Source organism: Schistocerca piceifrons, chromosome 1, assembly GCF_021461385.2.
Source record: "Schistocerca piceifrons isolate TAMUIC-IGC-003096 chromosome 1, iqSchPice1.1, whole genome shotgun sequence".
Taxonomy (NCBI): domain Eukaryota; kingdom Metazoa; phylum Arthropoda; class Insecta; order Orthoptera; family Acrididae; genus Schistocerca; species Schistocerca piceifrons.
The window spans coordinates 1,238,991,020-1,239,017,219 of record NC_060138.1 but is presented as its reverse complement, the minus strand read 5'-3'; the positions used below and the strand labels follow the sequence as shown (position 1 = coordinate 1,239,017,219).

The following is a 26,200-nucleotide window of genomic DNA, read 5'->3' as shown; positions in this document are numbered from 1 at the left end:
CGGAGAGGCGGGTGTAAGGCGAGGTTCTGTGGTGGTTCCACGACCATAGCCCATACCAAAGGAGAAGGAGACTCTTTGGTCAGCAGTGAGACCATCTGTGATGAGACTATCTCTGGTTGTATCAGTTCACTCCAAACAATAGTTTTTCTCTGTATCACACTGTCGATAATAATGTATTTATTATCTACAGCAGCTGCCTTTGTTATTATGCTATGAATATTCCTAATCAGACACACCACAACTGACTCGTTTTGAGATTTCGACCTAATTATCCTTACTTCTTCATTTCTTATTACACCATTCGTTTATGGGCTTAACTAGACAATGTCTCATGCTTCTGCCAAAGAATCACTAACTATTGCAGTTGGTACAGCATTTAAAGTTTCTGACACTCTGTTAACTCTAGAAATGTTCCATATTCTTCTATTATCACGCTCGGTAACACAACTGCAATGAACATCCTCCAAGGCTGGCTATTGTTGACTGCACCTAACTCATTGTGTTGTGGTTCAGATGTAGAACTTGTATTGCAGTACTAATATCTGATGGTAGCCCTTTCTTAGCGGCCAAGTGCATCTTAACATCGATCAATATTTCGCACACTGGTTAGTGTATGTAGATTTCATATTGTACACTGTCCTACTTAAATTCCACTCATACTGCTCACACTAGACAGGTGAACTGTTTGATGTTCTTCTCTAAGAACACCAGTGAAACTCTGTTTTCACAGAGTATTACAGTGGATTACGAAATGTAAACTTCGAAATAATTCTTTCTTCTAAGCATCAGGAGGTTGACCAATTTGTTGTTTGTTTAGCTCTTGCTAATCAAAGGGCGATGCTCATAACTTTACAGTTGTCAAAGCGATACCGAACATAGACATGTTTGCACAGGCACACAGGCAACGAAAATTTGCCCAACCGTTCTCTTCCCCCCCCCCCCCCACCCAGTCCCCTAGAACTTAGAACTACTTAAACCTGACTAACCTAAGGACATCACACACATCCATACCCGAGGCAGGACTCGAACCTGCGACCGTAGCGGTCGCGCGGTTCCAGACAGTAGCGCCTAGAACCTCTCGGCCACACCAGTCTGCAAATATTTCCACACATGCGATCTGATTCTCTACTGGAATTGTATTCAAGACGTCATGAAAGCAAATTTGTAGTGTTTAGCGCAAAGAATGAAAGGAATGTAGTCTCGCAAATGAAGGGCTTATTTCAATAGTGGTACAAGTCCATTTTTGTTCATTGTGAGATACATAGTCGTAAAGAAGCATTATAGGCAGAAAAGAGGAGGTAATGGACTTGTACCACTGTTGAAATAAGCCCTTCAAATAACAGAAATGTAAATGGATTTCTCGTGTATATCATTTGAGGGCAACAGACACCATTATAAAAGCGTTGTCCAAAGAGAATGAAATGTCGCTAAATAAGTAAATGAACTAATAAAACTATCCCTGAAGCCTTTTAGCCTTTTGAGATAGTTTCTTGCTCTGTACAGAAGTTATATGTAACCCCAAGAGACCTGGGAACTGTACACTTATTTCATCATTTTTCATTTGATGCCACAGATCTTGAATTGTATGTCAGTAGTTAACATCACAACAAAGCTCCTAGTCATAAAAAGTACTTAAATAAATGCTTAATAAAGATACTAAATGTTCTTGAAACTTGTGACAGGAATCTCAAGCCTTCAGAAATGCCTTATAATTACTTATTTGTAATAAAGTGACTAAGCATCATTTGAAGTGACGAAACAGATTAATGATGTGCCATGAGAGAATGAACTTGCTGGCATTCATGTTATTATAGAACCGTCAATACTATAAAAGTATTTTAATTTCAGATTAATGATAAAAATGTTTCATTTTAGTCGTTGAGTGTAAATACTATGATTAAGTGGAATTTGTACCTTAATTTAAAGCTCATTTTGACCTAATTAAAAACCATTTAAATAGAATAGTGTTTGTATGGCTGTTTTGCAAAGTAGTGCAAAGTTTGGATGGGACAGAATTGAAAAGTATATTTATTCATTTTTAACTATGTTTCTGCGCAATCAGTGCCATCATAAAAAATGTATGTGCGTTAATGATTACTATTTTAGGCTCTTCTTACATGGATATTTGCCTAATTATGTTGCAAGAAGGTATTTATTTAAGTAACTGCTTTAGGAAAGCACAATGTTACACAAACTGACCATTGTTTGCAGATCTAATACACCTTGTCACAATGTTTCAACATATAACACAAGTAACTTTATAAAATATTCCAAGTTATAATTTTGTATTGTAACTTATCAAAACACCAAGTCATGTATTATATATCCTTCAAATTACTTCACCACATAAAAAGTTTCACTTTTCACTTTTGTTGCTATGCATTTAAATTTTTCAATGGTACTGAGTGCACATTTTAGGTAGTTTGTTAAAATATGCCAAGGCCAAGATATTTATGGCTGTTGTGCTCTTTTCCAGCTGGATTATGACATGCTCATTGTGTGTCTGCTTCTTGTATTGTGAAGTTGCATTGACAGCCTAAGGTGAAAGTACTCAGATTTTGTTTGGTGTATACTAGGCAACTATAAACATGTAAACTATGGATTGTGTTGCTATTCAGTTCCCTAAAATAATTTCTACGTGATTCTCGCGGTATGAGTCCCGATATGCAGCTGATAGCCTTTTTTGCCCTTTAATAGTGTCTTAGATCCACGTGAGTTTCCCGTAGCAAGTTTCCACATGTGAGATGGGAGGTAAAGAAAGCGAACTATGCACATAGTGGGAAAGTTTCACTAACACAACCTCTCAGTTTATATAGCACATAAACCATAAAATTTAGTAAGTGCTCTATCAGAACCTCGATCAACTCTCAAAATAAAATCAAAGCAGAATGAGAGCAGATCTACCTAGCGGTAGTTGCTGAAGCTCTTAGAGGATGATAGTGGAGGTGCATAAGACTTTTAATTTTTCTAGGTCAACTGGCACGAAAGTTAGCAGCTAGGGTGTATCCAAGGGCCATTTGACTGGCCGATGTAGTGGTGGGGGGATTCATGTGCAAGTTTTCGTTGCCTGTGGAAACAAGGCGTATGGCTTTGACATTTCTAGTGAAGCGACTGTAATATCTTCCGTTGATGTAGATGATTCTATGTAGGTTTATGTTGTGATGGATAGGGATGAATGATAGGTGTTTGGAAGATGTAGAGGTGCCACCACGATTACGCTATTTTTATGTGGTGGTGCACTCTATTGTAATTAGTTAATAAAATTGAAGAGGGTCCAGTAGTTGCAAAGAATATATCACAGTTTGACCATTTTGAGTTCCTCTTGTTTTGATATAATGGTTGATCGAGTTCCATTTGTAGTGGAAAGTATATATCAAGTAGAGGTAAGTTGAAATTATATACTACGTTTGGTTTTTTATTTGATCACATATATACATGCGTACTGTGTTGACAGGTCAATCTTTGCTGCCTATTTTTTAGTCACCTAATTTGCCGTTGCTTGTTAAGTTTTTTTCAGTCGATTACAGGAAAGATTCTTTTAGGAAAATAATATTGGGAATAACTAACTAGAAAATTTACTGTGTTCATCGAGACGCAAAACAGATAAAGGCGTACTACTCTGAATGTGTTCTCTCCCATAACAGAGGCTGTAGGTGGCCCTACATTCGTCAAGAATGAAATATTTCTGTGTATAAAGGATTTTACAAGTTTAGGGTTATGTGCCTCCTGCGTCATATTTGCTGCGATCTTATTTTATCCGAACACAATCTTAGAGTTCCGCAAATGTTAACAATGCCAAAATATTACTGGGGACTGCTTAGCCGGTATACTGCAACATTGCAAGAACTTAAATCTTAATTGTGCCCATTGTTGGCGAAAAGCTGCCGATGTTGACAAACATTCAAAATAAGCGTCTCACAAGTGTAATTCTGCATCGTTAGTTGCAGTATTTATGCTATGTGAAAACTGAATTTACGTGATGAATATACATTTTAAGGATTACACATGAAGTTTACAGCAGTCAAATAGTGGGAGCGATACTGAACTGGCTACTGTTTGGTTTTGCAAATTAAAAAAATTTTAATCTGACGTCCAAATATGGTTTACAGGATTGCTCAGCATTAATTAATCCGAATACCGGGATGTTTCCTTTGAAACGCGTACTGTGTGTTCTCATCCTAAGCCTTTAACGGTCAGCACCTGTGCTCTGTCAATAATCCCAACATCAATGATGTATTAAACCGTAGACTGCCTTCATTTGTTTCAGACTGTGTGTGTGTGTGTGTGTGTGTGTGTGTGTGTGTGTGTGTGTGTGTGTTTACTGTATTATTATTATTATTATTATTTTTATTTAAGTGCACTCAACAGTGAAGTTATTAGTGCAATAGCAAGAATAGTCTGAGACAAATGTTGTTAAACAGCTGTAAGGAACAATGTGTAAAACACTAACCTCTTTTTAAACTGCAATCACACACTCTCATTTTCACATAAATTCACCTACACACACACAGGCCTACCACTCATTCATATCAAATAATGCAAAATCTAAAACTGTCAGCTTTGTATCAGCTGTGATCTTCCAGCAATATATGTTATAGGTATACTTTCACTGCCCGATGACAGTTAACAGATCAGATTGATAGCTAAATAATTTTAGTTGGAGTCGATAATAATTATTTCCATGTACATTATGCAACTGCGAAAGATAAAATTAATGAAACAATATCAATGTTAGACGCTTGGCTTGTCATGCAGGCGGGATGAGGTTCTCCTCACTCACCTCCGCATCGGGCACAGTCCCTTAGCGCACAATTTTTTACTCAGGCGGGGGGACCCCCCAATCTGCAGTGCTTGTGGCGTCCAGATTACTGTCCGCTACATTTTACTTGACTGTCCTTTATTCTCTGACCAGAGGGCGGTGGTTTCCTTGCCACCAGATTTGCCCTCTATTTTGCTAGACGATGCAACGACTGTGGTTAAGGTCTTATGATTTTGTGTCCTGTCCAATTTGTTGCCTCGGATTTTAGGGAGAGGATTTTAATGTGCTGCTGGGTGACTGGCTCAACAAGGTTTTAGGTAAGAGGTCCGCCAGTCACAATTACCTACTTGTTTGTGTTTTCTTTCCATTTTAGGGCGTTTCTTCTCCTCTTGTTTTGCTTCAGTATGTGAGGATTTGGAACTGCGTCAGGCCTGTGTCTTTTAGCCGTTGTCCTTGTTCGCTGTCCGTCTTCGTTCCTTCACCGCATGTGTTCCTGTTTCTATGCGTTTGGGCGCTGATGACCACGCTGTTTAGCGCCCGAAAACCTCAAACCACACACACACACACACACACACACACACACACACACACACACACACATTATTATCAGTTGCTGTGTGTATGAGGCTCTTATTGTTTTCATGTGCACTGTGTCTGTTGTATAGTCTCCAGGCTTACATCTGTAATCTCTTGGATCAATAAAGACTACCTGCTCTTAGCTGATGCAAATAAAATAAAACTTTGCATAATCAGCCACAGCAGATGCCAATGCAATTAGCTGCAAAAGGCATGTGGCACAAGACCAGCAATAGCAGTGTCTTAAATAATTCATCATTGTTCATCATGCTGCACGGTCTGGCGACGTGCTATGGTTCACGCGGCTCCCCTCGTCTGAGGTTCGAGTCCTCCCTTAGGCGTGTGTGTTGTCCTTAGTGTAAGTTAGTTTGAATTAGATTAAGTAGTGTGTAAGCCTAGGGACCGATGACCTCAGCAGTTTGATCTCATAGGAACTTATCACAAAAACTCCTTCATCATGACAGATCTTCTACCAAATGTTGATGTGACTGCAGCAAACCACTCGGGTAGGACAACTTACTTCTGTGCTTTTTGCAATTAAAGAATCACTGAGTTTCCACTAACATCAGTTGGAATTAAATGACTGATACTACAGTGTTAATAAATCAAAAGTCCAAGTCACACTTTTTTATTAATAAGTTAACAATTTTGGTGCATTCTTGATCATTATCATTGGGCTTTTTTCTGTTAAGAAATAATATGTCTTCACACACATTACTTTTCATTACACAAGTACAGCTTTATCACTTCAGCTCTGTCAGTAGATGACTACAAGGGTAAGGGCATTTTAGCTTCACCATTTTGTAAAATCTGCAAAATCATCAGGCACACAGTTATAATGCTAAGCACCTTGAGAAGTGCGGTGCTGCACAGGAGGAATAGGTAGTTGCACAAAGTTGCATCTACTGTGTTGCTTCTGTGCACTGTGCATTCAGTGACAACATCCCAAGAATTTGATTACCACACCTACCCTTAAGACAGACACTTTGTGCCCCAGTGACTTCATCACTTTAGGGCAGGCAACATATATTGTACAGATGTATCCATCTGTGGGCATCATTGCCATGCCTGTGAAGACTGAGAATCATATAGTTAAGCATTGGAAGGTGGTATCGCATGTAGTTTGGAGGTGATGCTCTGCTCTTCTTCCGTCCCCTTCCCCCCACTCACATACCCCCTTGTGAAAAAATGAACATGGAAACATATCCACAGATGTGTATAAACAGTAACTGGTTAGATGAGAGATGGCAGGTGACTGTTTGTAATGGAACATTCCATGAAATTAAGATCTGTCGGAGATGGGCTAATGTGTCAGGCACTTATCCTTTCATCTCCCATAGTGTAACACTGATGACAGTTACCTGTATACCACAAATGTGTTGACAATCAAAACCTCCATCTACCTCATTATATCAGTTAGTTTTCATCTTCGACAAATTTGCAGCTGTTTGCTGTCAGTGGTGTGATATATCCCATTATGGGAGTAGACTTACTGGTCATTCTGTAGGCTCCTGCTAGGGAACATCCGTTCATGCCTAATAGATTCTGTGATATCCAGCTGGCTAGTCAGTGCAATTAGTCCTCATTAACACGGCCATGGTGAGAATGATTTGTGGTGATTGGGAGACTCCTTTCCTGTTTTTTTACTCTGTGCGGTTGGTAAAGGAGCCACAAACTCACACAGTCAGTCAGGCCACTAAGAATAAATTAATATCTACCAGTTCCCCTGAACACAGGACTCCATAGGTGTTATGGTAGGGCTATGGACACATGCAAAAAGGAATATTTTGAGTAGCTAATTGAGCTAACAAAAGTGTGAGGTTACTTGAATCTTAGCTTTTTTTTTCTTTTAAACATAGACTGGATCGTTCAGGTTTTGGGCTTGGTGCAATACTAGAATACCATAAACTTCTGATTATTATCAATGTTCTTAATTCTGCTGACATAAGGGAGAGTCCAGATTAATTAGATTCAATATTATGCTTTTTAAGATTATTATCTGAGGCTCTGTAAAATTAGATATAATGTTTTTTTTCTGCTCTTTACGAAGAGAATTTGGTTAGCAACCTAACTGTGAGGAGCTGTTTAAGGTGCCAAAAATAATTCAGAGTTATTGTCTTGATTAGATTGGATTGTAAAATTTACTTATGATCTGTATATTTACTTAAGGCAAATGTAGTGCACTGTTAGTAATTCTCTGAAATGGTCTGTATATTTACTTAAGGCAAATGTAGTGCACTGTTAGTAATTCTCTGAAATGCTGAGTAACTTTAAATATTCAGGCTCAATATTTAGTTAATGCAAGTTAAGTATTGGCTGTGTAAAAAGAGTGACTCTTGTCTTTGAAAACCAAAACTGCTCTTTATTATTTACAATAACTGATGCACCAAGATTATCTATTGAGCATCTATCATTGAAAATTTCTAGTACACATCTTTATACACACAATCAAAAGTGTGTTTTGAGTTATCGATTCCCTCAGTAAGTTGTTCTGTCTTAGTTAAAGCAGAAAAACCCATCCAGTCACAAGTGTTACTCCGTTGTAAGAAAGTTAGTGATGTACCTGTTACCATTACACCACTTCTGAATCTGGTAAAGGGTTTAATTTGCAATGGGACTTAATGCTGCAGACAGATGAGCAGTTGCGGAAAAACTTGAAGTGAGAGGGTACCACTTCATACATTGTGTACATCAGGACTGCTAGACAATAAGGTTAACACCAGAGCAAGCATCCTAGCTTTTGTGTGGGATGCACTTCCTGAGAAAGTCAAAATGATGGTTTACCACAACATTTTGGTCACATGTCTTATTGTTCTGCCAACAGCCCAATTTGTGGAAACTGTGGTCTGCTGCTTTATGAAAATTAATCATGTAAACTGCCACTATTCTGTGTCAGGTGTGGAGGTGATCACCCTACCTGATCTCTGAAGTGTGTTACCCTACTATGGAACATAAATTCCTGAAACTTAAGGTCTCTGATTGCCTCTCATATTTTGAAGCCTGGAGAACTTATATCTCGTCCCTATGGTATTGAATTTGCACAGATGTCGTCACTAAGAAGAATATCTCCATACTACATAGGGAACAATAACAGTGTGAGTGTGAACAACTCAGCAATCACCATTTCCAATGTTTATTTATCCCTAGGCAGGTCACTGATGTACCTTTGAGATGGCCACCTTAATCCTACAACCCTCCACTCTTTTTCCTACTTAGGGATTTAATTGTGACCACCCTGTGTCCATGTTTTCTGACAGAGACAGTCTGATTGACCAACTTCTTTCTGTTCCTGATCTCTCTCTCCTCAGTGGTGGTACCCCTATCCATGGAACTGATTCAGGCATTGACCTTACAACAGTGTCATTCCCCATTATTATGGCTTTGATACAAAGGTTGCTATACCACAGTCTTCACTTTCCGGAGATTGTCACTTCCTTGTAATCGGGTGGAAGAACAATTGCCCCATTGTGCTCCCTGAAGGGCAAACTGGCAGGTGTATACCTCTGCCATCATCTTCGTCCCTTCTCTGTCATATTGCATTGATGAGGTCTGAGATATCACCAAAGCAATAAGCTGTATCACTGGAACTGCTATTCCCCCTTTCTATTAACCCGTCCATAGGTTGCCAGTACCATAGTGGACCAAAGACATTACAACAGCTATTCAGAACCATCAAAAAGCCCTACAATGTCTAAAGTGACGTCCTTGACAGACCACCCTAATTCCTTTCAAGAGGCTCTGTCGAGAAACTCACTACCTAATTAAACAAAGTTAGAAAGAATGCTGGAACTGCTTAATCTTCTGCTTGGGAACATATGCCCCTTCTCCCAAGCCTGTGCCAGGCTGAATCACCAGTGATCAACAGCTGTTTGTGGTCTCCTCCTCCATCATGGTATTTCTACCAATGCATTGTTTCTTGCTGAACAGCTCCTGACCCACTTTGCAACAATGTTGGCATTGTCATCTTACCCAGTTATCTTTCAAATGTATTAAAAGACAAGTTGTAGGCATGCCCTTATTCCTTGCCTCTATAATCACAAAATATATGATGAACCCTCTACTGACTGAGAGCTGCTTCTGGCTCTCGACTCACCACATAAGGCCCCGGGCACTGATTCATTCATAATCAGGTGTTGCGACATCTGAATGCGACTCTTGGGGTCCATCAACTCAAAGTCCTTAACCCTATTTGTCTAGAAGGTGTTTTGTCTTTACAGACATAGTATCATAATTCCAATCCTTAAACCAGGCAAAAACTCAGTATCCCTTGACAAGTACCAATGTTGTTGCACAGTTTCTATTTTTGGAACTCATCATTCATAAAAAGCTGACGTGACATTCAAGAATAGCTGCATTCGAAAGCTGAACGTTCTCTGCTTCCTTGTGTTGACCTCTTGCACTGTTTGTGGATTGCACTGTTCTATTCTGCTTGTACTGGGGACTTGTCTCATCCCGGCTGGACTATGGTTGCCAGATGTATTGTTCAGCAGCAACTATGGCTTTGAAATTATTGGGCCCATTACATCAGTATGAAGAAGTAAGACTCACCACTGGCACTATCCAGACGAGTCCCTTACACAGTCTGCTTGTCAAAGTGGGCCTCTTACTTCTTCATTTCTTTTATTACCAACTCTTGCTCAATTATGAAATCACCAAATGACAATTCCTAATCACCCAGCTTATTTAATTATTTTGAATACAGGGGATATTGACCCTGTCACTTTACCTCGGGTGGGCTTCCCAGTTGGAATGCACCTTGAGCCCCTCTTCCAGGGTCTTCCTACACCCACCTTAGAAAATTCTACTTCTGTATTCCTGTGCAATCCTCCTTTTTTAATACTAGAATCGCTCTACATCAAGGATCTAAAGTTTGTCTCTCCCATGGTGGTTTACTATCTGTTTCTCTCAGTTCTTCAGTCATATCAGGGTGCTGCCATCATTTACAATGATGGCAATGAAATCATGGATGGAGTGGTAAATGCTTTTACATTTCCTACTGGTCAGGAATGGCTTAAGTTGCAAGGGACATAGTGTTTTTGTAATGGAACCCCTGGACTCATAGCTATTAGCAGAGCCATAAGTTTTATTTAACAGCTCTCCCTTGACTGTGGTGTAGTTTATAGTGTCTTCATGAGTGGTCTCCAAGCTGTTGATCTGTGATGCCTTTGTCATCCTGTGATATCTGCTTTCAGAATCTTCTCTTTGACATTAGTGATACTACCTGCTAAGTTGTCTTTTTCTGGGCCCCAAATTGTGTGTCTCCCAGTGAATGATCTGGCTGACCATTCATGGTTGGAGAATCGCTTACCCACCAAACATTCGTTTTTATGATCCTAGATGCAGATTGTGTGTGCAAGTAAGACCTCTACTGGTTAAGAGTTGGATCATCTAGTGAGCTACTCCCTCTTTAATAAGTTCAACATTATGAAGCAGACTACGGCTAGAAGGCGCTTCTCTTTCAATTCTTCTTGCAAGGAATACACTGTCCCTTACAGACAGTAGCTCACATCCCACTGCACTGCTCACCCATTCTGGTTCTCCATGCCAAGTGTATCTTTCCGATTCTTTGTCTCCAATTCTCTAATGTTAGCAGATGATGTACAAACAGTTGAAATGGTTATTCGTAGAAACGTAGAAGAAATTGGTTTTTATTCTCAGGTCTAATGTTTTATAGTGCTTTAATGGCAGAGTTGGGTTGTGGGGGTTGGGGTGTCTCCTTTAGTGTGCTACAACCTTGACCCAACTTACTCCACCAGCTGCCTCGGTCACACCTCTTTATTCTGTTTTTAATTAGTTTTAGATGTCGTTAGCCCTTTTTTGTCACACCCTATCTTAATTTTTTAGGGGTTCCCCTTTATATAGCAATCCAGTTTAGCCAAGACTTTAAGGATTTATTATCCTTGATACCAACTGATGATGATAGACCAGTTGAAGACATTTCTGTGCTTTCTGAGAGAGAGTGGGCTGTATTCACATCTTTTACACTTCCGCTACAACAGACAGGAGGTGAAACAATAGTGGAAGGGACACCTCCTGCCACATGCTGATCCCTGAGGAAACCTTATGTTGCTACTATATGTCCTGCTGATCTTTGTTACAATTTTAGCCTTTTCACTTTTGCTGTTACAGATATCCTCCCTACCTCTGCTAGATAGAATTATTTATTTATTTTACTTTATTACCACTGCATTGGGTCAGGAGTAGGGGGGGGGGGGGTAGGCATGGAGACAGTGTCTCAAACTGTAGATGAACCCCAGTGGGCCCCGTCTGCTGTCTGGCCTGCAGACCAGCCCAACCCATATACTTTTATCTCTTATTCAGTTATTTTCCTTCTGTGCCGTGAATCCTGTCAATGCCATGATTTTACCACACCTACATACTATCACATTTTGATCAAATTTCTGGTCAATGTCACTAATTCCAGATGAACTGTTGCATGTCGAGGGGCGGCTAACCTTACTGTTCAATCGCGTAATCCCTCCCCAACTTAAGATTGTGGGTTTCAATCTGCTTCGACTCCTCAGATTAACGCAAATGAAACTTGGATTGTGCACGACCACCACCACACAGATATTTTGTGGCCATCACCATTTGGGACATAGACTTAAGTCTATCAACTCTTCATATCACCTTCCAAAGCAGAACACCTAGCTCACTTGCACCAAATATTCACCAGACTCTGAAAGCCTGAATTAGTGATTACCCACTAGAGTGAATATTAGGGGTGAATGGAGTTCAGTTCCTTGAATAATTATTAATGTGCAAGCAACCAGGCCACCTCAGGAAAAGGTGGAAGCTGTCCTCAGATGATATGCTGTGTTCAAGTTAGTGGACTGATGTTACTCCAGGGATGACATCTTCCTTCCTCCTCCCTCCTGACCCCCCCCCCCCAATGCAATATAGACTGAGGAAAGGACATACTGCATGCTTTTTAGAAACACGAGAACTCCCCTTTAAGCAAGATATGGAATCCTGCTTTGTTGTGTATTAAAATGCAGTGAACTTTTTTGTTTCCAGCAGTGTGATTAAATTGCAACTTGTGACGGGGCTACATCATTCTTATCTATTTTTACCACATATTGACACTTTATGTATACCAGGCACCATTAGGAAGACAACATTTATACAGATTTTGCCACATGAGGAGTGTTCTGTCTTTGGCCCATGGATTGGGGTAAACTCTTGTTTGTGTGAGGTACGTAGGGCATTTTATTAGAGGATGGAAAACAGATACATCATTGAAATATGTGTAATTCAATGCAAGATCTAGTAATAAAACACTATAAAAAACATTATTGACTACATAATCAGTTGTTGTTTGATGGCATTGTAAACTGAAAATAAAGACTGAAGAACATTGACAGTTCATACTACATTCTGATGTTCTTATTCTGCCAATCAATAATGGTAAAGTCATTAATATCAGTCATGTAGTAAAAATCAAACAATGTAAAATCCAGAATGGAATGTAACAATACGAGGGAAGCAAAGGTGCTACTCACCATATAGCGGAGATGCTGAGTAGCGATAGGCACAATAAAAAGATTCACACGATCATAGCTCCCAACCATTAAGGTCTTTGTCAGCAGTAGACACACATACACACACGCGCACACTCCCGCAAGTGCAACTTGCACACACATCTGCAGTGTCACAGAGCTGAAACTACACTGCGAGCAGCAGCACCAGTGCATGATGGGAGTGGCGACTGGGTGGGGGTAAGGAGGAAGCAGGGGGAGGGGGAGGGATAGTTTGGTGGGAGTGAAGGACAGTCAAGTGTTGCAGTTTAGACGGAGAGCAGAAGAGAAGGTGCAGAGGGGGGAGAGGCTAAGTAGCTGAAAGGAGAGAAATAAAAGTAAATTAAAAGACTGGGTGTGGCGGTGAAATGACGGCTGTGTAGCGCTGGAATGGGAACAGGAAGGGGGCTGGATGGGTGAGGGGGTGACTTAACGAAGGTTGAGGCCAGGAGGGTTATGGGAACGTAGGATGTATTGCAGGGAAAGTTCCCACCTGTGCAATTCAGAAAAGCTGGTGTTGGTGGAAAGAATCCATACGGCACAGGCTGTGATGCAGTCATTGAGATGAGGGGTATCATGTTTGGCAGTGTGTTCAGCTACAAGGTGATCCACTTATTTTTTGGCCACAGTTTGTCGGTGGCCGTACATGCGGACAGACAGCTTGTTGGTTGTTGTGCCTACATTGAATGCAGCACAGTTGTTGCAGCTTAGCTTGTAAATCACATGACTGGTTTCACAGGTAGCCCTGCCCTTGATGGGATAGGTGATGTTAGTGACCGGAAGGAGTAGGTGGTGGTAGGAGGATGTATGGGACAGGTGTTGCATGTAGGTCTATTACAGGGGTATGAGCCATTAGGTAAGGGATAGGGAGCAGGGGTTGTGTAAGGATGGAGGAGTATATTGTGTAGGTTCGGTGGGCAGCGGAATGCCACGGTAGGGGGGGGGGGGGGGAAGGATAGTGGGTAGGACACTAAATCATCTCAGGGCACGACGAGAGGTAATTGAAACCCTGGCGGAGAATGTAATTCAGTTGCTCCAGTCTCGGATGGTACTGAGTTACGAGGGGAATGCTCCTCTGTGGCCGGACTGTGGGACTTTGGGAGGTGGTGGGAGACTGGAAAGATAAGGCACGGGAGATTTGTTTTTGTACAAGGATGGGAGGTTAATTACGGTCAGTGAAGGCTTTAGTTAGACCCTTGGTATATTTTGAGAGGGACTGCTTGTCACTGCAGATGCGATGACCATGGGTGGCTAGGCTGTATGGAAGGGACTTCTTGGTATGAAACGGGTGGCAGCTGTCGAAGTGGAGGTATTACTGGTGGTTAGTAGGTTTGTTATGGACGGAGGTACTGATGTAGCCATCTCTGAGGAGGAGGTCAACCTCTAGGAAGGTGGTTTGTTGGGTTGAGTAGGACCAGGTGAAGCAAATTGGAGAGAAGTTGTTCGAGGTTCTGGAGGAATGTGAAAAAGGTGTCCTCACCTTTAATCCAGGTAGCGTAGATGTCATCAGTGAATCTGAACCGGGTGACGGGTTTAGGATTCTGGGTTTTTAGGAAGGATTCCTCTTGATGGCCCATGAATAGGTTAGCATAGGATGATGCCATGCGGCTGCCCATAGCCGTACCGCGGATTTGTTTGTGGGTAATGCCTTAAAAGGAGAAGTAATTGTGGGTGAGGATATGGTTGATCATGGAGACTAGGAAGGAAGTTGTCGGTTTGTAATCCATAGGGCGTCTGGAAAGGTAGTGTTCGATAGCAGTAAGGCCTTGGGCATTAGGAATGTTACTGTACAGGGAGGTGGCATCAGTAGTGACGAGCAGGGCACTGTGTGGTAAAGGGAAAGGAACTTGTGAGAGTTGGTCGAGGAAATGGTTGGTATCTTTTATATAGGAGGATAGGTTCTGGGTAATAGGTAGAAGGTGTTGTTGGTCTATGTCTATGACAGAAGTGATTCTCTCAGTAGGGGCACAGTAACCGGCCACAATGGGGCGTCCTGGGTGGTTGGGTTTAGGGTGGACTTTAGGAAGCATGTAGAAGGTGGGAGTGCAGGGAGTGGTAGGGGTAAGTAGAGAGATGGACTCTGGGGAGAGGTTCTGGGATGGGCCTTAGGATTTGAGTAGTAACTGGAGATCCTGCTGGACTGCTGGAATGGGATCACTGTGGCATGGTTTGTAGGTGAAAGTATCTGACATCTGATGGAGTCCTGCCACGTAATCCTTGCAGTTCAAAACTATGGTGGTGGAACCTTTGCCTGCAGGTAGGATTATAAGATTGGGATCAGTTTTTAGATGGTGGACTGCAGTTCTTGCTGCGGATGTAAGGTAAGTATGTATGTTGGGGGATTTGGGGAATGATGGTGAAGCAAGGTTCGAGGATAAGAAATTCTGGAAAGTTAACAGGGTGTGATTTGGAGGCAGTGGGGGTGCATCACAGTTGGATGGAGGAGTGAAGTCAGTTAGGCAAGGTTCAATATTGGTCATTTGGTTGAGTCCGATTGGTCGAGTTGGTGGCAAAAAGTGTTTCCACTGTTGGGACCGGGAGAACATCTTTAATTAATCCTGCATGGTTGAATTTGGGAGTGGGGCAAAAGGTGAGGCCTTTGGAAAGGGCTGATATTTCTGTGGGACTAAGGGTTCTGGAAGAAAGGTTCAAGACTGTGTTGTGTGTCTGTTTAGGTTTTGAGTTCTGTGGGGGTGAGTTTTGGAGGGTAGGATAAGTGTAATAGGTCTGTGAGACAGGGTTTGTCAGCTATGAGGGGGCATGGGGGAGGTCTGGAGGTGGTTGTAGAAGTGATGGACAGTGGTACTCCGATGCGGGAGTAGGAATTGAGCAGGATGGAGCATTTTTTGAGGTTGCGTTGTGCATGTTGCTCAAGTTCCTGTAGGGCAAGAGGTTCATTGTGTGTTATTGGTTCCAGGAATTTGGGATTACATAGCAGGTGAATTTTGCAGATGGAGAGAAGGTACTTCAAGGAGGATTGGGCTTGGTTGATATGGTTTTGCAGGACTGTGTTGCCGAGGACTAAGGATTGGCGGAATCTGAACAGGTGGAGGTCATTGTGAATGAGGGGTGGCAACCAGAAATAGGTAATTTGATGGTAAGGCTTTTAGGGTGGGATTTCATGAGCCAAGTAACAACGCAGGAACAGTATGTGGGACTGGGATCTGAATAGGGATAAGGAAACTTTTCTGTATAGATGCAGATAGAAAGAGCAAAGATCCATGGTGGGGCAAAAGTGCAAAAAAATACATACGAAAGTAGAATTATGTCCGTCATTTCACCGCCACAGCCAGTCTTTTAATTTATTTTTATCTCTCTTCTTTCTGGTACTTAGCCCCCACCCCCGCCCCCACCCCTCCCTCACCTTCTTTCCTGCTCTCCGTCTAAACTGCAACACTTCACTGTCCACCACTCCCACCATACTATCCCTCCCCCTCCCTGCCCCAGCCTCCTCCTTACCCCCACCCGGTCGCCACTCCCATAATGCACTGGTGCTGCTGCTCGCAGTGTAGTTTCAGCTCTCTCAGACTGCAGACGTGTGTGCAAGTTACGTTTGCTTGCGTGTGTGTGTGTGTGTGTGTGTGTGTGTGTGTGTGTGTGTGTGTGTGTGTGTGTGTGTACTGCTGACAAAGGCCTTAATGACCGAAAGCTATGCTTGTGCGAATCTTTTATTGTGCCTATCACGACTCGGCATCTACGCTATATGGTGAGTAACAACTTTCCTTCCCTCGTATTGTTACATCATATAGTAAGTTTGTTATGTCATTATTATAATCTCAAAATAATTGTTTACCAGATCCATAAATGTAAGAGAGTTACAAATTTATTGACCAATACTTACTCTCAGGAGGTAAAATTTTTAGTACTAGTGATAAGCGGATGTTGAATGTACACAAAATCATCGAGGCTTTCAGAGCTGAGGAAAGTAGGATAAGTTGGGTAAATTTAAAAAGGAACTGGTCGTTCAGATCCCAGGGCGGGAGGACTTATGTTTTGTGTCCATTGGCAGTTTTAAAAATGTTACGTCCTAGGCGTAGGTACTGGCCACCAATTTCATCTTGTTGTTTTCTCAAGTAAATTTTCCTTTTTAATCCATAACGAAATTCACCATGCACTTTGTAAATCAGATCTTCGCTGATGGACTACATATCATCAAATAGTTTTTATATTCAGCATGATTAAAAATGTAATTGAGAATTGTTAAACACTCCTGCAAAACAAGCTGCTGGGAAAGAACTTTGTGTTGGGGGGGGGGGGGGGGGCTATGTTTGGTTGCATATTGTGAGAGGCATCCAAGGTGCCTTTCCAACACGTTTTTGAGTGTCTTTCAAAGACATTCTTTGTGCTTTGGAGTGATCTGACAAATGCAACATAACAGCAATTGGAACACAGTTAAAGTGACCTTAAACCTGAGATATTCAAGCCTAAGATGGGAGATTTTGAATTGGCACACTCCTTTTATTCTGTGCAGTAGTTCTTTCACTTAATTTTTCACTATACAGTAATACTAGGAACTATATGAAACTATAAATCTCATTTTGAATGTTTGTTTTTTAACTATGAATGTAGTAACTTGTTTCGTGACCTTGTAGCTTGGCTCAAGGTGGGGCCATGAAATGTGAAGGGAGAGGAGGGGGTGGGGTTTGTGGTTAAATCACTAGAGGTTTTTATAGTGCAACAAATGTAACTGTTATATTTCCATTTCATACCATTTTACCTCTTGGAGAAGTCCTGTCAGTACTATACATACCTTGATTGAAAAGAGTTATTGGTGCGAAGATGGAATATCTGTCATGCCTGGATCAGTTTTCTGTTAGAGTTGTTAAAAATTCATCATCAAGGATGCACAACTGTTAAAAGTACTTTTTTTTCACAACTGAGTTAATTTTGTTTTAAATTTTAATAAACAAATTAAATTTCAGGGTCTTACACCTGGAACACCAATCTTCATCACAAAATTTGTACCTGCTGAAGTTCAAACACCATGCTTGGGAGCAGCTGCACTTCTACCTCCTAACCCAACGGCTGGTCCTCCTGCACTTAAGACTGTTTTCCCTGGAAATGTTTCACTGGTTAGTAGCAGCAGTTTCTAATTGTGTCAGATAAGTATGTAAATTATTCTTATATTGGCTATGCTTTTGGCGATGAAATGGAAAAAAGGTACTGTTGAAGAGATCTTAGTTTCATTGTCTGAATGTGAAGTATTGCGATTCAGTGCAGTGTGTAGTAGACTGGTTTCAGCACTCACACCTGCTACACATTCCACACTTATCTACTAAAAATATTTGTAATTTAAAAACAGCATTAATATAGTATTTAGTGTAACACATTCCATCATGTCATTGAAAATAATCAACTTTCCCTTCTGCCAGAAGGAGGAGCCACAGGTTCTGAAAGCTTGCAAATTTCAATACCTTTATATGTGTGCTCTCCTGCCACTGCTTGGTGAGTAGTTTTTTTATCTGTCCTGTTACATTATATTCAGTTTTCAGAAGATATCGTAGTTCACTCCTGCTGACTAGCTAAAACATTACACGTCACATGATAAAATAGCTTTGGCACATACATTATTAATTATATGGTGTTATACAAACAATATTTGCAACATCGGAGGTCTCTCTACTTACCAGTACAGAAATAGAAACTACAGGAGGTGTGGTGATGCACACAAGTAAGAAGTCATCCTGAATCCCTTAGACTCACAGGAATTTGAAAAAAAGTCATTCTTTGGCAGTCAGAGATTTATTGATAACAAGAGATAAAAGTTAAGATGCACGATTGTACAAAATTTTTCCTTCCCTCCTGCAAACCATATCATGAGAGATATCATAGTGCAGAAAATATTTGAGACATAACAGTTGACATGAGCATGACTCTCAGTTTATCTGCTTCGGATCACAAGGTTGGTAAAAACTTACATAAAAAACAAACCTCAAAGCCTTCTGCATGCTTTTAGGCGGCTGTCGCTAGTGGGCAGCTGTTGAAGCATCGTAGTCCATGGGGCTGATTCAGATAAACAGAGCTCTGTCTGGATGGACATTTTCCCTCCAAATTTTTCCCAAAGTAGCAAAGGTTTGTAAGCAATTGTTTCGTCTTTGAAAGGATTCAGACTACTTCAAAATAGCATGCTACAGTTGGAGATAGAGCTATCAGAAGTGTCATACTGTTTTTAGGCACTAAAAATATTTGATTATTTAAAATCAAATGAAATGTATAGCACTGTTAATTTCAGGAAGGAGGCAGTTATCTGCCACAATACAGTGAAAGCTGACCTGAAAAAAAATGTGAATGGGAAAATGTAGGTACCACAGAAGTGAAGAACATAACCGAGAAAGTAAGTGGATCACTAGGAAAAAAATTGCAATTACTTGGAACATCTGCTCTCCCATATTTCCATACTTTATTAAAACTGAGTTTATGTGACTCAGTGTCAGACCCTCTATATCAGATACTACATTATGTTTTAATTACCAAAACTGTGATCATTTGTTGTATGTTTGCTGCAGTGGGGAAACTTTTTGTGCCATCATGGAACAAAGGTGCAGGAATCTAGTATATCATATACATCTCCACCAAAGTGTGTAAATTGTTCAGTTGATCATCCTATGCTGAAGTAGGGATTGCCGTGTTAAGCTGAGACGTGAAAACATCGGTAACTAAAGGTGACAAGGGGAATCATATGGTAAGGCTAAGAAATTCATCAAAGTTATGTAGTCAGCAGCATTTGCCACATCTTTTGCAACAGTTCTTAAAAAATCTCATCATAAACAGTGCCTTGACTGAAATTCGGGCTTCAGAATTGGCCCTGAGTACATGTTCTTGCAGTTGCAGCTGCAGCTGCAAAGGGAAAACTTTCTCTGAACAGTTATGCTTCAAAGGCAACAGATTTTCCAAACATTCAATCTCAATAATGTAAACTGTCAACAAACTTGTTCGCACAAATATCACCACCTCCAAGGAAAGAGAAAAACCAGAAACTGGAGAAAACCAAGTAAATCAAATTAAAAAGACTGTTTCACTGAACACTGCTACAATACAGTGGTGAAGGCAGTGGCTTCAATATTGATCTCATGCTGGAAAAACCAAAAAGCCCAACTACCATTTTCCACACCATCTTTTGCACATCATCACAGCAGACAAAATGAGGAGGAGAACGAAAACCTCAACTGATCAGAGGCACTTTAGTGAGTTTAGAACTTTCATGAAGGATCTCAAACTGATAGCACTGGAAAAACCTCTATGCTTCTGTCTGCAGGAGACACCTGGAAAGCTGTAATGATTTTTGTGTTAAGAGCCTATTCTCTCCATGAGCAAGAAAATCTTAATGGCAATAGAGCCAAGAGTAGGATGGTGTTATTCATGAGTAATGCATGCCACATGTCACCTGTTCCATTCATGGCTAGCTCGAAGGCAACAGCAATTGTCATTCATATTTCACTGATAATCACCATATACATAGCATTTTCACCTCATTGGCCTCTCAATAAATAGACTCTTGAGTATAGATTTAAGTGTCAGGAAGTCGTTTCTGAAAGTATTTGTATGGAGCGTAGCCATGTATGGAAGTGAAACGTGGACGATAAATAGTTTAGACAAGAAGAGAATAGAAGCTTTCGAAATGTGGTGCTACAGAAGAATGCTGAAGATTAGATGGGTAGATCATATAACTAATGAGGAGGTATTGATTAGGATTGGGGAGAAGAGAAGTTTGTGGCACAACTTGACTAGACGAAGAGATCGGTTGGTAGGACATGTTCTGAGGCATCAAGGGATCACCAATTTAGTATTGGAGGGCAGCGTGGAGGGTAAAAATCGTAGAGGGAGACCAAGAGATGAATACACTAAGCAGATTCAGAAGGATGTAGGTTGCAGTAGGTACTGGGAGATGAAGAAGCTTGCACAGGATAGAGTAGCATGGAGAGCTGCATCAAATCAGTCCCAGGACTGAAGACCACAACAACAACAATATGTAATAAGTAACTCCTCCCATCATGGGTACTTCTTGGGGATTTCATTTTACATAATATGTTTTCGGATTTGGATAAAACTTGACTAGAGGGTGAAGTCCTCAAGAAACTCATTGAATCACAAGACACTTGTATTTTGAAGCTGAGATCAAGCTATGGATTTCAGGTCAAGACTTGAGTGGACCACGTCACAAATGTGATCTACTATGCCTCTGAGACATTAATACTTCACTTCTACAATGGAATAACAAATGTGAGTCAGCATTCAGAGACAATGGGTGACTGCAGAAGCACTGGACCAGAACACCAAGAGAGAATTTAGTGATCTTTCGGGTAATGAAGAAAAAAAAAAGCACATAATTAGAGATAGCAGAGAAAGATCATAGCAAGAGTTTCTGAATTCCATTAATTGGTCCATACCTGCTTCAAAGTTTTGGTAATCAATCAGGATGATCTTTGTTAAAGGTAGATTCACATCTATCTCTGCCACAACGAATGATGATACTTTTTTTCTCTTTAACTTCATGACCTGGTACAGGACAGAAATCTAGTATATATCGTTTTTTGAACTATATATGATCTCAAGGAACACCTTATCCAGTTCCCATGTAAGTTCAGGAAGTATCATTTGACCCTAGACAACCTGACCCTTCTGGTGGCAGTGGTTTACTTAGATGACTCCAAGGAATAGCTTTAGTTGAATGTTTCCAGAGAGTCTTAAGGATTAACGGAGTGGCTTCAGTGCTAAGCTATATATAATCGTCGTGGCTCTCAAGAGGTGAGATGTGCCCATATGAAAACTTCCCTCACATGCTCCAACTTCCATTGAAGGAATGGGATTGCGGATGCAGCTTTCATATAGGCTTGTGATCATTCAAGGCCTGCCTACAGTCAGTTAAGTAACTGGGTAAGATAGAGAGGGCCGTCGCTAGTATAAGGGAGAGAAAGTGGCTGGAAATCACCTGGCTGTAGTACACTTCCATCCCATCATTCAGATGAAACAAGTTTATTTTATGTCACCTTTGTATAGTGCAGAGCCCATTGACCCATAGCTTCCTACTGTGTTGTAAAAAGTCTGCAGAATGCACCACAATTTGTGTCACTGTATCAATGCACCACATATTAACTGAATGTTGTTCATATGCTGACAGAGGGCATTAAAGGAGTTTGCTAGAGACTTGCCCTCTATTTGATGAGGTGGTTGACTTAGTAGATCACGGAGTTCAACATTTTGTGAGGTATCAGGACTCTTTTAAAAGTCTGTAGGTGACCGATTCAAATTGCTGGCTCCTTCCCTCTTCTTCTTTTTTTTTTATGTGTCAGTCAGCTGCATGTAAATGGAAGAAAACTAGTATTTTTATCCAGCTCTCTTGATTTTTGTGTGTATATATATTATGTTAAGATTATCGTAATTTGGTGCTTGCTGACAATCGTATACATTTTTATTGTTTGTTGAAATGTAATTATTTAAAATTATAAAAAATTTAATTATTTCAGTTTTTGAGACACTCATACTAGTTACGTTGCTGTAGGTTCACTAACCACACACTGAAGTCCAAATTTCAGTCAGGGCACTGTTTTTGATGAGATTTTTTAAGAACTGTTGCAAAAGATGTGGCAAATGCTGCTGACTACATAACTTTGATGAATTTCTTAGACTTACCATGTATGATTCCCCTTGTCACCTTCAGTTACTGATGTTTTCACTAGCAGTGTGTATCATAAAGTGTGCGTATCAAGTGTGTAGTCCGATCAGTAAAGTTTTGTCAGTGATGCCACGTAACATGTTTGTTTGAAAATATGAAATATTAACAGTAATACTCTTAATTTATAAAAGGAGAATGTTCTTCTTCATGTGTCCCAAAAGCACATAATCTCACGATTATTCATTTTTCTATAAATGCCCTGAACACAATTATTCATTTATTTATAAGATTACCCATCCCTCTTACTAGCTTCCCACCAATAAAAGAAAATGTTGTTCAGTGCCCCCACACCTGAGACAGAAGTAGAACAAGCTCTGCTGCCTTATGCTGAATCATGCAGACCTGGGATAAGACTCTGGAATCATGTTTGGGAAGCCAACACTTCAAATTGCTGTCTGACCATCCATATTTAGATTTTCTGTGACACTTCTCTCAGTAGTTTGACGTGTCCTGGGATGATTCATTTGAAAGGCCAATTTCTTTCCCAAATCTGAGCTTATGAGCTGTCACTGACGACCCATTCGTTTCATTCATTCGCCCATTTCATTCATTTTCACCCATTTTGTTCATTTTTGTCCATTTAATTGATATACTTATTCCACTACAATTTGCAGGATTTGATGGTGATTGTGAGAGGGAGGGAACGAGTGAGCCCTCTTTTCAGGTCTGGTGCAGAAATGCAACCCTCTTTGCTCCCCCCAATTTTCACAAATTCAGGCATCTACTGACATGTGAAAACTATTTCACGTGACAATGCTCTGATTCTTACATTATCCCCGTTGTCAACTTCGCATTGATAATGGGGAACATAGTGGTGGATAGTCCCAAACTGGGACAATGTTTACATTGGTGGGCATTTGAGGGGTCAGCTCTCCTTGCTGGTCTGACCTTGAAGAAGCAGCATTTCATAAACTCCCAAATGATGGTTTCACACGTTCTCAAAAAAGCTGTTACTGTATTCCCGTGGGACACCTTCACGATAGTATTGCTTGTAAGGCAAGACTTTTTTTTGTATAGTCCACAAATGCATACACTCATAATAAGCAAAAGGTGACTTAGGTAAGGAGGTATGTTTTGAGGTATCAGAAGCCTCAACATGTGTGTCATAGTGTGTAGATGATTAGAGTGGGAAGAGTATTTGATGTCATTCATTTTGTATCTAGCATGATACAGTGAAATTATACCAGTGGCATAGCAGCTAATGAATATATTATAGCTCAGATCTGTTCCAAATGCTGAAGTATTTGTTCAAAAGGAAATATAGTTTTAATGATATTGAGTACAATGAAACTAATATGGGAGGGTAATAAATACTTAACCTGGTTTTTCATCCCATTTGTCTTTAATATGACATTTTTCTGGTAGGTTACATAAATGTGAACTGCTATGCTGGTCCATTAGTCTCACAGAAAAACGAATGTAGAATTAATAGTTGAACTTACAAGAAATATACAGCCGTGTAAATAGAACTTGTCCTACTAAGGCTCCTAATGTGTCATTTAATTGAAGAAAATTCAATTTCTGTGACCACAAGGATATCAGTACTGGGCAGCTAAATGTGCTCAGTGGTACACACAAGTTTGTTTCAGGTGAATTAAATAACCTTTATGTGGTGAAGCAGGTGATGGCCACTTGGGTGATACTCTTTACAGTTAGTCATTGTTAGCTGTTGAACGAAAATTGATTGGTACATGAACAGTTAAGGTTACACGAATCTCCTTTCCATTTTACCTGGATTTATCATACATATGAGAAAAATAGTAGCAAATATGAACATTCTTTGTCATACTGTGTCTTTGCTGAAAATGCTCTTTCACTACTTGTTACATTTCATTTTAATTCCCTGTCAGGTGATTGTGTTAATTTCTTTTATCTAGTTACTTTCCATAACTAGCTTAACTAGCTTTGTAAGTGAGTTCTAAGGTCAAAGGAGAGCAATGGCGTACCATCTCCAAAGGATCATGCCTTTTAAAGCACTGTACTCTTAGGGTGCACTATTGAAATGAATGAACACCAAATTTTTGGGAAATACGGAAGCGTCCGATCCCACCCGTCTGCTTTGACCCATGACGTCACAAATATGGCGGAAACAAAAACAAACACACACACTTTCCACAAGAAGCCTAATGACACTAATGGGACAAGCGCGGGAAATGGGGCGTTTTGGGTGGGGGGCAAACTAAATATAAACAAATTTAGACGCCTTGCGTAGCTACAACGTGTAAGTGAAGACAGCCACGCATGAATACCCACCCACCTCCCCAGGGGTCGTAACCCCTGCAACCCATAGAAGATAAAGATGCTTCAGTAGCTGATTAGTGTTTTTTGTCTTTAAAAAAAAAAAATCTCACGGGATAGAACGAACAGATCAGAAAGATAAATATAATAAACTAAAACAGAAATTCGAGGAAACAGATAATTAAAATAAGTAATAAGTGTTTTTAAATTAAAAAAAAAAAAATCTCATGAGATAGAACGAACAGATCAGAAAAGTAAATAAAATAAGACAAAACAGAACTGGAGACAGCCACACTCAAACCAAACTCTGCGCCGTCATGACGTCACACACGACAACACCCTTACGTCACGGGTCAAAGCCGACGCGTTGGATCGGACGCTTCTGTCGACCCAATTTTTGATTGTGTTAGCTTCCGTCACCATCTTATTACAGTTTCCAGCACCTGTCTGATGTTTTCCATGTAGTGATAAGTCAGAAGTAACAAGGGCATTTCCTTTATGCTAATTGGATTATGGTTACAAAAATGGCATTGTTTTCATTTTCCATTTCTAATTTTAAAAGTATTCAAGTACATATATTATAGCAGTACCCAGGTAAATTTCTTAATTAGAAAAGTACGTTTGTGTGTGTGTGTGTGTGTGTGTGTGTGTGCGTGTGTGTGTAAAGGAGATAAGGAGTGGGGTTGGGGGGGGGGGGGGGGCTGAGATGCTTGTATACATTTGAGTTCGATTACTTTTCAACACACTAGAGATGGGCAAACTGAAACACATAACTGTTTCGAAACAAATGAAACAGAACACTGTAATGTTTCAAAACAGTGAAACAGTTTGTGTTTTGTAATAGTATAGGTCTTCACATTACATATATCATTTTGAGTGTCTGCTGTATAAACATTGTCATAAAAACACAAATGAGGTGCAAGAGCACCAATCATATTGCAGAAAGTAGGAAACTTTCATTTAGGTGTCTCTGCAGTTCCGTATTTCCTATAGCAAATGCACTGCTTCAGTGTCGTGACTTTCATGCTTTCCAATTGGCCGAGGAAATACTTCATATGTTTGACATAAGAGATTTTTCCAAACATGTTGCCTTAATTTTGACAAGTTTTGTGAGTGATAATCTGTATGTGCTCTTGAAAAGGCATATCATGAGATAGAATTCATTGAGTAACATTCTGGAAAGCAAGGCACTGAATTAACATTTATGGGTGTGCCATTCACACTTTTCTTACTCACAGTTAAATTTTCCATTGTTTGTCACACAGAGCAGGATGCAAAGTGACTGATGCACACATATCAAAAAATTACCATAACAGGCTGGAGCATATAGCGCAATGGTCAAGTATGGCAGTTTTTCATCAAAAATTCACAAGTTAGCTGAATACATCTCATACTATGTTCACTTGATAGAGCTGGAAAACATGTTAAAACATATCA

General features: G+C 40.3%; 1 protein-coding gene across 1 annotated transcript in view; it reads left to right on the top strand.

Annotated features, from left to right (window-relative positions):
• The first annotated feature begins 3,144 nt into the window (after positions 1-3,144).
• Positions 3,145-26,200, top strand: part of LOC124782008 (zinc finger protein 37-like) — a 148,290-nt gene continuing 125,234 nt past the window's right edge. Inside the window, exons 1-2 of the mRNA XM_047253906.1 lie at positions 3,145-3,383; positions 17,775-17,924. Of these exons, the coding sequence (XP_047109862.1) occupies positions 3,336-3,383; positions 17,775-17,924 (198 nt within the window). The 5' untranslated portion in view covers positions 3,145-3,335. The remainder of the gene's footprint in view (positions 3,384-17,774; positions 17,925-26,200) is intronic.